Consider the following 12364-nt stretch of genomic DNA (forward strand, 5'->3'; position numbering starts at 1 on the left):
ATCTAATTAATTTGCGAGATGAATTTGCATTAAGCCTAATTAATTCATGATTAGTGATGAATTTGCAGCCCAATTAATTTATGATTAGTACATATTCACTTGAGCATGTCAAAGCATAGAATTAATTCATGATTAGCACATATTTACTATAGCATATCAAATCATGCACTAATTAATAGATTCGTATCGCGAGTGCAGTTAGTTTAATAATTAGCTCATATTTAGTATTTTTATAATTAGTTCATGAGCGAATTAGCCTGACTCATATTCAGTTCCCGTGCAATTGATTAGTAATTAGTGTCTAAACATTCGATATGACAGTAGATTTTAATCCGTGGAACTAAACATCCTCTTACTACTAGACTTTAGTCCGTGAAACTAAACATGAACGGATGGAATAAGTCCTCGGTATGTGCAGAGCTGAGGGTCAGTTTTCTTGGTAAAAAAAACGAAACCACATTTCGACCTCTCGTTCTCAATTCTCATGTGGCGTACATAAAAAAGAACAAAGAAGAGTGAATCGAATTAAATTGAAGAACAAATACTTCCGCCCCCCGTGATCACTATATAAATAAAAAAACAAAGAAGAGGGAATTGAATTGAATTGAATTGAAGAACAAATACTTCCAGCCCCCGGGTGATCACTGCATAGTGTTTGGTTCTGGGATTGAAGTGGGTTGGGTTGGAGCCAATCCACTTCGACCCTTATTTGGTTGGATCCAATCCAGATGGGAATCTTCTCCCTTGATCCGGGTCGGAGCGATCCCTCCAAAAAGAAGGGATTGTGCGGATCTAGACGGCTGCCGTCTGGCGCTCGCCCACGCGCCTCCCTCGGTTCCGTCCGCGCTTGCTCGCGCGCCTCCCTTGATCGCCGTCGGTGCGCGGGGAGGAGCTGTCGGCGGGGGCGCAGAGGTCGGCAGGGGCGGCGCGCGAAGGAAGGAGGGAGGAGGGAGGGATGGGCGGCGCGTGGAGGGAGGTGGCGGCCGGCGGCGCTGTGGAGGATCAAGTGGTGCGAGGGGCTCGCCGGCGGCCGGGGAAAAGCTAAGGGTGAGGGTAGCTGGGGAGAAGCCGGGGACGGGGCAAGTCAGGGAAGAAACCGAGGGTGAAGGCGGCCGGGAAGGATCCGCTGGCGGGGAGGAGCCGGGAGGAGGAGGGTCTTGCGGGAAGAAGCCGGGAGGAAGAAGATGCAAGGGAGGAAAAAATAAATAGAAGAGGATGACATGTGGACCCCGCAGATGACAGGTGGGGCCCACAATTAATGGTGTTAAAAGGACATCCATCCCAACCCTCTCAACCAAATAAAAGATTGGATCGGCTTCAACCCACCTATCCAAATATGAGATGAGTTAGCTCCGATCCACAAAAGTGGATCAGCTCCAACTCAACCGACTTCGTCCAAAACCATACAGACCCTATACGTCCGCAGTAGTATCTAGGTCTGAAGCAGGTTAGATAGTTCAGTGGTTTACGGAAACAGGGTGATCCCTTCTCCAAGAAGAAGAAATAATTCGTGAGGATTATTAAAGTAAAACGACAGGATAATGGAGTAGCAGGTCGGGTCCTGGTAAACAAGGAGTAGTGGTTGCCGTCGATCCCCTGAGTGTTACCAGCGGCAGCAAGCCACGCGGCCACGCGCGCGGCCACTACCGCATTGCATCGCTGATGGCGCCACCGCCGCTAGACTCCAAGACTGCCGGCCGGCCCACTACGAGAATCCCTTGTGTTTCCCTTCCGTCCCTTGGCTTCCTCTCTCTCTCTCTCTCTCTCTCTCTCTCTCTCTCTCTCTCTCCCCGCCATTTCCAACCACTCCCTAGTTCGTCAGCACAGCAGCCGCAGCCATGGGGGCGGAGGAGGCGGAGCAGCACAACGGCCTCGTGGTGGTGCCGGCGCCACGCCCCAGCAAGGGGCTGGCCTCCTGGGCGCTCGACCTGCTCGAGTCCGTCGCCGTGCGCCTCGGCCACGACAAGACCAAGCCCCTCCACTGGCTCTCCGGCAACTTCGCCCCCGTCGTTAACGAGACCCCGCCGGCACCTGACCTCCCCGTCCGCGGACACCTCCCGGTATGGAGTATTCCCGTTCCCTCTGGGTACCTAGATATATACATACAAACATTATATAAAAAGAAAATCCTTCCTTTCCTGTCAATCATGGGTTCAGATGAGATTCTGCACCTCCTCAGCATGCCATACAGCCCTTTGACTAGACCAAACTCCAGATTCCTTGTACTTAAGGCTATTTATTGAAGTCAACGTAAACTAATGATTCTTTTTGGGTCTAACAGTACTCAGCAAGGGGGCACATTCTGTTTGGGTTTTTTCTCGTCCATTTTGGATAGCTCGTTCAGAATTAGACAGCCTGCAACTCTAGGGAGTATTCTGTATCATTACCCTTCTCTTCTCTTTGTTGTCACACTTTTGTGCTCTGTTCCTTTTTGACCATCTACAGGAGTGCTTGAATGGTGAGTTCGTCAGGGTCGGCCCTAATCCCAAGTTCGTTCCAGTCGCTGGGTATCACTGGTATTCACTCTTTCTTCGTCACAACTTCCCTTTATCTTAAGAGGCAGCCACTACTCCAGTTTCCTGTAAATGGGATTAACTTCATTTTGCACTTCCAAGGACATTTAGTTAATAGTATGCACTACAGTTATTGTTTCACGGAATGCATCTCCTTGACACGCACACTACTTGTATGAAATGTTATTTCTTTTTATGCAAATGCCCATTCTCATTTTCATGCCGTGTTTGTAATTGACTGCTTACTGTTCAATTTCTTTTATGCAGGTTTGATGGAGATGGGTATGTGACACACCCCGCTTGACTTGGAATACTTCAGTTTCCTACTTCCTAGCTGTTCATTCGTTTTTTTTCCTGCTCCCAGTTGCATATACCATTTATCTATATATGATTCTTTTTAGCAAATACGCTTTAACTACAATTATATAATATGAATTTAACCACATTCTGCATTCAAGTTTAGTTTGTGTTTGTTCTGCAAAATAATTTAGAACTTTTGTCAGCGTGGCAGGGTTGAAACATTTTCTTGTATTTCAGCTCTTGTTCGCTGCATTTTAAAATCTAATGTGTAACTACGGTGTATCCTTCCTATGTTGCAAATTTTATCTTGGGCCTTTTGTGTGTTTATGTTTCGAGGCACATAAATAATTTGCCTGTTCGATTATCCCTTTGCATTCAACTGTTCTGTTCAATTCAGTGTGTATCACTACTTGATGTTTCAAGTGTGTATCACTACTTGGTGTTTCAAGTGTTGCCACAGAAGTTCTGCCTATATTTGGCTGTCAATTTTTTAGAACCACTGTATGCTTCTGTAATCTGTATTACGGTGGAAGTTAATTTAAGGCTCCAGAGAGTAAAATACCTCAGCTATCCAACACTCATAACTTATCAAAATTAGTACAATTATATTATCATAAAGTTGTCACCATACACAGCTACCGCTGGTGACTCAAACAAATTAATAAAGTTACTGCCAATGACATACAATTCTGGATGAACAATTTAAGACGTCCTTTATGTAATCTGGTTGTTTTTCAGTCCTCACCAGAAAAGAAAACATGAAGGAACAGAATGATAAACATGTCAATAATCATATATTAAAAGGAAATATCAGGATGCGGCGAAGAAATACATGTGAACACTCTTAAAAAAATGCAAGCGGGCATGCAAATAATTTATTAGGTGTGATAACTGTGATACATCTTCATTTTGTTCAATAGGATGATTCATGCCATGCGTATTAAAGATGGAAAAGCTACCTATGTATCAAGATATGTGAAGACTGCTCGCCTCAAGCAAGAAGAGTATTTTGGTGGAGCGAAGTTTATGAAGGTAAACTACTTTTTTTATTCAAAACCTGAAAAATATTATTAGCAACTAGCCACTTACCATTGTAGTGCCTCCATCCCCAAAGTATGTTCTATTAGCTATAACTAGTAAGTGTGCATCTCAGAAAGGAAATATTTAGTATAACCTTTTTACTTGATTCACTAAGATTCTGAATACATATACTATACTATACATAATGTCTTTAGCAAGCTGCAACTGAAATTTGACATGCCCAACCTTTTTTTAGCTTTGTCCATCTACCTCCTACAAAATCATTCGTGCATGTGATTATCCTCTCTGTCAACTATTTCCAGATTGGAGACCTGAAGGGATTCTTTGGATTGTTTATGGTCCAAATGCAACAACTTCGGAAAAAATTCAAAGTCTTGGATTTTACCTATGGATATGGGACAGGTACCACTTCAGCTTATGCAGTGTCTTAACATTATCATGTATAATTATGGGGCATTATTTTGTTCTACGTGATGTAAATCTACAAGTTGGTTATTTGGCTACTTGTGTGTCTAATACCCTTTTTTGCAGCTAATACTGCACTTATATATCATCACGGTAAACTCATGGCCTTGTCAGAAGCAGATAAGCCATGTAAGTTCGCAACCTGTTATGACATTCTTTTTTTATGGACATATACATATGCCCCGTTGTGAAGGCAACGGTATTGGTCCTTCACAAATCATCTGTCAGCTAACTCTTGTAATAAAGAAAATCGGTAAAATTCCTCCCAGAATTTCAGGTAGCAACAAGGAACAGTGAACAAATCATATGCTAGAACTTGCTTGACAGTACAGAAATAGTAAGTAGGATTCACTATTTCAGGTAATGATCCACTGTGTAAGGTATGCAGAGGAGATTTGGTTGATTTCATTTGTCCCATGTAGCTATAGAGGGTATATGTAAAGGGTACAATAGGACTCCAATTTGGAAAGAAAAGATACAAATTTGTACCCAGTACAGTTTGTATTAGCCCTCTGCTCCCACAAACTATCCTTTCATAATAGGATTTAGATCAGAAAGAACATTTACCACAGTAAAGAGATATCACATATCACATTGTGTAAGACAGATACAATAGTTTTTTTTTGTGGGTGGGTTGGGGGGGGGGGGATTTTGATTTCATATGCAATCTACTGTAGGAATCTTGACAATTTTTTCCGAGGTAATCACGAAAGCATGGCAAATCTAGATATTCTTCCTTACTGTACTGGTGCATTCTGCTTGCATCTATGCAAAAGTCACACTTGGATTCATGATAATTTTTACAGCTTATTGCAACTTGTTATCATCCACAGACCCCACACCCATGCAGTAACCATACTCATGCAGAGCATGCCACATTTTCAGATGTAGTTAAGGTCCTGGAAGATGGAGACTTGCAGACTCTTGGTTTGTTGGATTATGACAAAAGGTTGAAACATTCTTTCACTGCCCATCCAAAAGTCGACCCATTTACAGGTATTTACACTGACCTGATAATCTGATACTATTTCTTGCTTTCCCTTTTGTTTTCTGACGGTTTTGGGTTTAATGTTGTATTTACCCTTATTTCAGATGAAATGTTCACCTTTGGATACTCACATGAGCCTCCTTACTGTACATATCGTGTGATTACCAAAGATGGGGCTATGCTTGATCCTGTGCCAATAACAATACCAGAATCTGTAATGATGCATGACTTTGCCATAACAGAGAATTATTCTATTTTCATGGACCTCCCTTTGTTGTTCCGACCAAAGGTGAATGATATTTCTGTATTTCTGCACAAAAGGTCTTGTTTACATTATTTTCTGTGCCATTTATTTATATTCAGCTGACAGATGCCATAGTTAATATTTATTTCAACGGCAGTTGATAAAATGTTCAAACATCTCTTCCTAACTGGATCCTTGTTATTCTATATTCTTGTATACAGGAAATGGTGAAGAACGGTGAGTTTATTTACAAGTTTGATCCTACAAAGAAAGCTCGTTTTGGTATTCTCCCACGCTATGCCAAGGATGACAAACTCATAAGATGGTTTGAACTCCCCAATTGCTTCATATTCCACAATGGTATGGCACCTGTAGTTTTCTTTTTGAAATATTTATTTACGGCCTTTCTACAATCTGCTCAAACCTTTTTGTTTATATTTATTGAGAACTTGTGTTGTCTTCAGAAGCTACTCCATTGTATTGTCCTAAAGTAGCTGCTTGGCACCTTGGGCAGAAATGAAACTGGAATTAACCTGTTCATAAGTATGAACTATTGTACCAAAAAAGAAACCAAATCTTTATTAGAGATACAAAAATAAAAAACATAAACAAATACTAGGAGGAAGGAAAAGGAACATACTTTTGGGGATGAATTAGCGACAGCAAGCATCTACTTGAGACATGATGGTGAATGATGAGCACGAAAACAGTAGTTTGACAGAATGGAGACAGAGCCAAAGCTTGATCTTTTTCGTGTTACTCTGCTATGCTATGTGGTTCCATGCACTGCACTTTCTTAATTTGAGCTGATCTTTTGAAATATGTGTCGTCGCAGCTAATGCTTGGGAAGAGGGTGACGAAGTTGTTCTCATTACCTGCCGCCTTGAGAATCCTGATTTGGATAAGGTGAATGGGCATCAAAGTGACAAGCTCGAGAACTTTGGGAATGAGTTGTATGTACCTGCAATCTTGAACTCTATTTTGATTTGAAGTAATACAGTGCTTGTCTTTTCCCTAATGTTAAATTTGTAGGTACGAGATGAGATTCAACATGAAAACTGGAGCTGCTTCACAGAAGAAACTGTCAGTGTCTGCTGTAGATTTTCCTCGTGTCAATGAGAGCTATACTGGCAGGTACCTCTATTGGGAATTTAAACTTCAGTTAGCAATGGTTTTCCCCTTTTCCTCCGTGTTGGCTATATTATAAACTGAAGGTCATTAAGAAATTATAATTAGATGCTTGCTGAAGCTCTTAGACGTTCTAATTCGTGCCACTTTGTTGAGAACAGGAAGCAGCGTTATGTCTACTGCACCATACTTGACAGCATCGCGAAGGTGACTGGCATCATAAAGTTTGATCTGCACGCTGAACCGGAGAGTGGTAAGAAAGAACTTGAAGTGGGAGGAAACATACAAGGCATATATGACCTGGGACCCGGAAGATTTGGTTCAGAGGCGATTTTTGTTCCCAAGCAGCCAGGTGTATCTGGAGAAGAAGACGATGGCTATTTGATATTCTTTGTGCATGACGAAAATACAGGGTACTCCATTCCTTGGCTGTGTATCCTCTTATCCCCAGACAGTGCTTCTGATGTGGAAAACTCAACATACCGAGCATATGTCTATTTCTCTTAATCTCATGATTTGACATGTGTTTTCATGGATGCAGGAAATCTGAAGTAAATGTTATAGATGCGAAGACAATGTCTGCTGATCCAGTTGCTGTGGTTGAGCTTCCTAACAGAGTTCCTTATGGATTCCATGCCTTCTTTGTAACTGAGGTAATGATCATCTTTGGCGCTTTTGTTGAGTTGCATTTGTGAAATGTAGCTAGTTGGTTCTTAGAAGCTATGCATTATTTTATTTTGCCACAGCATCTGGTTACGGCATTAGGCCATAAGAATCTGAAAGATCATTTCGACTGAACAATAAGAAAGGAGAGAACCACACTATATTTCTGGCTGTACTGTCAACAAGATTCATCTATTCCGTGGCATATCATGCATCAGAACTGTGATAGTAGGCATGTGTTATATTTCAACTTGTTCTGGTGTTTTGAGTTTTAAGATTTTCTTGGGATTTCCCTGATGTTACATTTAAACAAGCTGGAATTGTGCTTGGCAACAGGAACAACTGGCGCAACAAGCAGCAGAGGGGCGGTAATATATAGCAACTGCAGATTCTGCGCACCCCCGTGTATACAAGAGCGGATGGAAATGCTGTAGGTGTATACTTGGCAGGTCTGAAACAATTCATATGCAATTATTATTATAAGTCGCCATTACCATTCATTAGACATGGATATAATTAAACATGTTTATTACTGCCCTGCAAATTCTGTTATTGTGGCAGCAAAGACATGACAGCAGAATTCATATAATAGTAATAACTGGAGTATTGTATTATTGTTGGTGTACGTAAGATTACGAGGTAGTACAGGGTGGTAGGGACGGTTTTTTTTTTTAAAAAAAGGAAGTGGTAGGGACGGTGTCATCGTGCGTTCTGTACCATATGGCCGGCGACGTAGTGGTCGTAATTCTTGGACTTCTTGTGGTCGGTGGCGCCCTGGCCGTGGCTGACGACGGCCAGCGCGGCGTGCGGCGTGCGGCGTCCACTCGCCGGCCGCAGCCGCCACCCCCCCCGACGCGCCGCTTCCCCTGCTCCACGTAGTCGTGGTCGTCCGGCGCCTTGCGCAGCAGGCGAGACAGGATGGCGAGGGCACCGAGGGCCAGCGCCGCCCGTCGCGAGCAGGCAAGCCAGAAGCGCCGCGGGGACGAGCACGGGACTCAAGAGCAGGAGCAGAGGCGGCGAGGCCGGCGAGGGAGGCAGACAGCGTCAGGCCACAGAGCACCAAGAGGAGGCCGGCGAGCGCCAGCGGCGAGGCAACGGCGGCGTGTTTCTGGCCGTCAGCCATGACTGACGATTTAGAGTCGGATTGGATGCAACCAAAAATGGAATAGTCTGCTGCTTGCTAGTGTGCGTGACCAAGCATGCGCTGATGCGCTGCTGATACGTGGTGGGCATGCGTGCGTCCCGGCTCGGCGGCAGCTCTTGTCTTGGCTTGGCTGGATTATTATTATCAATCCATAGTATTCAAATACTACTACTACAGTAGGAGTATTTCGTATACTTATAAATAAATAAATCGTATAAATATTGTCGGCAGTAGAATAGTAGAATTGATAATAAGTTACTAGGTACTGTACTACTACTAGGACGACGAGGCAGCAGCAGAAGCTATGTGGTTGAGCATATCCCGGAGAGCCTCGGCGGAGAGTTCCTTGTAACCGTCGGTGGCCACCACCGCCGTGAGCACGCCCGGCGACGACATGTAGTCGAGGCAGAAGGCCTTGAGTTCTTGCCGGCCGTGGCGCCTCGCCAGCTCCAGCGTGGCCGCCGCGTCCTCCGGCGTGATCACCTCGCACAGCAGGTTCTCGCACAGGGGCCGCATCCTCTCCACCAGCTGGTAACGCTCCGCGGCCGCCAGCAGGTCGCGGGCCATCCGCGTCCTGCTCGTCTCCGACGACGGGACACTACTGTCGCCGGCAGTTGCAGCGCGTACCAGATCGTCCAGCGGCGGCAGCTCGTCCGTGTAGACGAAGTGGAGCAAGGCCTTGAAGGCCACGGCCGTGATCCCCTCAACCCGCAGGACCACCACCTCCTCCTTGCTCGTGCCACCTGCTTTCTTCTTCACCTCTTCTTCAGCCTCTCTCTCTTTCAACAAGGCCGGCGCCCGCGCAGAGAGCACGAGGGAATGCGCGTGGAACGACTCCCCGTCGACGACGAAGGTGACGTCGGACCCCACCTCGATGGCGGCCTCCAGCAGCCTCTCAAGGTGCCAGGAGGTGTTGGGCGGCGGCACGGCCATCTCCCGGGGGCCGGCGGCGGCCGTCGTTGCGACGATGCGGTTTCCGAACTCGAAGAGGCACTCTACCGTGAGGCTGTCGTCTGGACCCACAAGATTTGACCTTACATCGTCCACGGTGGCCAACTCTCTAATCCCACTCACCGGGTAATCGTACGAAAACTTGTGCCAGAACCTCCCCACCATGGCGTTGACGTCGTTGGGGCTTCCCACCATGAACCTCCCCGCCACCTCCACGACGAGGTCGGGATCAATGGGCGTCACCAGCTGCAGGTAGACGGCGACGTCGTCGTCGCTGTACTCATCGTAGCCCGATGGGTAGTAGAGGATCTGCCACTCGTAGCCGCCGACCTCGAAGGTGCCGGAGCGGATGAACTCGCCTGCCATGCCGTGCATCCTCCGCACGCCGCTGTACCCCAGGATGCTAAACTGGTGAGTGCCCCTCCACACATCCGACGCACTGTACGTCGACGAGCTCTTCTCCGACGACGACGAGCTCTTCTCCGACGACGACGCGCTCGCCTTTGCTTCTACTACTAGTTTCTCGAGGATGTCGTTGAGAACCGCGGGGCAGCTCGCCTTGAGCTCCCTGTACTCCTCCGTCGCCGTTGCGGCGTCCCACGCGCCGGCGATGTAGCCCACGCACAGGTCCTCGAGCTGGTGGCAGCTCTGCCGGCCGTTCAACCGCAGTAGCACCGACAGGGCGGCTGAGACGCCGTCCGTTTGGACGCTCTCCCATAGCGACTTCTCGCACGCCACCCGCAGCCTCTCCAGGTCGTACAGGTCCGCGGCCACCAGCAGGTCGTGGGCCATGGCCGTCGTCATGTCCGGCGGTGGCTCGTCGGTGTAAATGAAGCGGAGCATGGCCTCGAACACGGGGGCCCCAATGTCGTAGACCCGGAACCACTCCTGGCTGCTGTCCCGGCTGTCTCCGAAGAACTTTGCCCTGAACACCGGCGAGCGCAGGGCGAGCACGAGCTTGTGCGCGTCGAACCTGCTCGCCTCCACGGCGAACGTGACGTCCGCCCGCCGCCCGCTCTCCAGCAGCGTCGCGAGCCACCCGGTGATGTCCGGCGGCGCCGGCGCGGCGACGAAGCAGTAGCCAGTCGGCCGCGACTCCTCCTCGAGGATGCGGACGGTGCAGCGGATCCTCAGGCGGTCGTCGCTGACGTAGCGCGCCTCCCGCTTATGGAACGAGTCGGGGACCGGGACCTTCAAGGCGCGGGACGACGGGGTGAACACGGTGGCCTTGTCGCCGTCTCCGATCTGCATGGGCTTGCTGCCGCCGGTGGGATCGTCGATGGCGAAGCTCGCCATCGCCGTGACGGCGGCCCCAGAGTTGTCGCCGGCCGCCAGCTCGAGGGAGACGTCCGCAAGGGCAGGGTCCAAGTGGCACACGACGGCCCAGTCACGGCCGGCGACGCGGAAGGTGCCGGACGTGATGGAGTGGCTGCGGCCCAGCGCCTTGAGCGCGCCGTACCCGACGATGTCAAACTGGTGAGTGCCTTGAGCGAACGACGCCCGGTGCGACGACGCCGTCTTCGCCGCCACCGCCGCCGCTGCCATGTCGATCTGTTGCTGAGCTAGATGGGATTCGATGGACAACAGATCGAGCCTGCCTTTTATTTTCTTTTTTCCCTTTTATTTTGTATTTTGAATCTCAACGACTTTTGAAGCTGAGTTTGCTTTATTTATTGCACTGTAATCCTGCTTGTAATACTATTAGTATTTCTCCTGTATTTCTCCTTGTAACCGACTTGTAATACTATTAGTACTTCTTCTTGTAACCGACTAGTAATCCCGCCCCCTGGAGTATATAAAGGAGGGCAGAGGACCCTAGATCGGTAGACGAAGACCTCAGAGAACTACAACAGAGGATCAAATTCTCAACACCAAATAACATCCAAGCGCAGGACGCAATATACAACGCCTCAAATAGAACGTAGGGTATTACGCTACACTGGCAGTCCGAACTTGTATAATTTCGTGTCTTGTGTCCTCGCTTTTACCTTCGAGTTCCAAGTCTGACGATCCCTCACCAACCAATCTACTACCTCGGGATACCCCTCGGTAGTTTGCCGGGTATAAAACACCGACATCTAGCGCGCCAGGTAGGGGTGATCGTCAAGACTATCGGGCGAGCTTGAAGGATCTTACTTCAAAATCAATCTACTCGATGAGAAGCAAGTCGTCGAGTTCCAATTCGAAGCGGATATAAGAAGCTTGTGGGAGATCAATCGGTTGTCGGTTCGTCTGCATGCAAAAAGCTGCAGCACTGGTTGCACTGCTATAGCTGATCATCCTCTGTGGCTCCGTGCGTCGCTCAAGGCTGATGATCCGCTACTGCTCTACGCCCATGAGAAGGAAAAATACTAGCAGAATTATTTTTTCGTCTCCGAGTTGAAGATGCGGCCAGGCGCTAGATCCCCCCTCCCCGGGTTCGATCTGGCCGCTCGACGCCCGTGCCCCTTCCTCCTCACATCGCTGCGCCATTCGGGGGGAGGGGCTTCGTGGCTGCCGCCGGCTACCACCGGTGTGTCAGCGCATACCTCTTCCGTCCAATCCTCGTCCTCCACCTCCCGCTCCTCGTCCTCGACGTCGACGCCGGACGCTAGAGCGGGCACCCAGGTCGCTGGCGTCCTTGCCCTCGTGGCCGCTGTTGGTCCTCGAGCTCCTTCGCGTCATGCTGTGTGTGGACCTCGTCGTGGTCTAGCCGTGCTACGGGTCCTCAGGATCCTTTGGGCGTTCGTCCCCATGCTACGTGTGGGCCTCACCGTCGCTGCGTCGGCTCCGCCCCGGCATAGATGTGCTGCTGCTTGGGTGGCCACGTGCCCACCTTGGGGGCATGAGTTTGTGCCCCCTCGACTGCTTACATCACCGGTCCCTGATCTGGATGCGGCCCAGCAACGCCTTCAGCTTCCCTTGGCTTGCTGCCCTCCCACTCCTTT

At 48.4% G+C, this 12364-nt stretch overlaps 2 protein-coding genes across 3 annotated transcripts; one reads left to right on the forward strand and one right to left on the reverse strand.

The window, feature by feature from the left end:
• Positions 1 to 1778: 1778 nt before the first annotated feature.
• LOC117848941 (carotenoid 9,10(9',10')-cleavage dioxygenase) lies at positions 1779 to 7956 on the forward strand. Of its 2 annotated transcripts, none has more exons than XM_034730529.2 (14): positions 1779 to 2060; positions 2446 to 2516; positions 2781 to 2795; positions 3734 to 3845; positions 4157 to 4256; positions 4386 to 4448; positions 5205 to 5315; positions 5412 to 5596; positions 5773 to 5911; positions 6387 to 6504; positions 6584 to 6685; positions 6841 to 7092; positions 7221 to 7332; positions 7679 to 7956. In XM_034730529.2, the coding sequence occupies exons 1-14, from the start codon at positions 1839 to 1841 to the stop codon at positions 7712 to 7714; spliced, it is 1638 nt and encodes a 545-aa protein (XP_034586420.1). In that variant the 5' UTR covers positions 1779 to 1838; the 3' UTR covers positions 7715 to 7956. The 2 variants fall into 2 exon arrangements, with proteins under 2 accessions (XP_034586420.1, XP_034586421.1); XM_034730530.2 differs by having other exon boundaries at positions 1926 to 2060; positions 2282 to 2516.
• Positions 7957 to 8762: 806 nt separating this feature from the next.
• Positions 8763 to 10982, reverse strand: LOC117849418 (uncharacterized). Its single transcript, XM_034730958.1, has one exon. The coding sequence runs from the start codon at positions 10980 to 10982 to the stop codon at positions 8763 to 8765; it is 2220 nt and encodes a 739-aa protein (XP_034586849.1).
• Positions 10983 to 12364: the final 1382 nt, after the last annotated feature.

The sequence above is a fragment of the Setaria viridis genome, chromosome 3, assembly GCF_005286985.2.
Source record: "Setaria viridis chromosome 3, Setaria_viridis_v4.0, whole genome shotgun sequence".
NCBI lineage: Eukaryota > Viridiplantae > Streptophyta > Magnoliopsida > Poales > Poaceae > Setaria > Setaria viridis.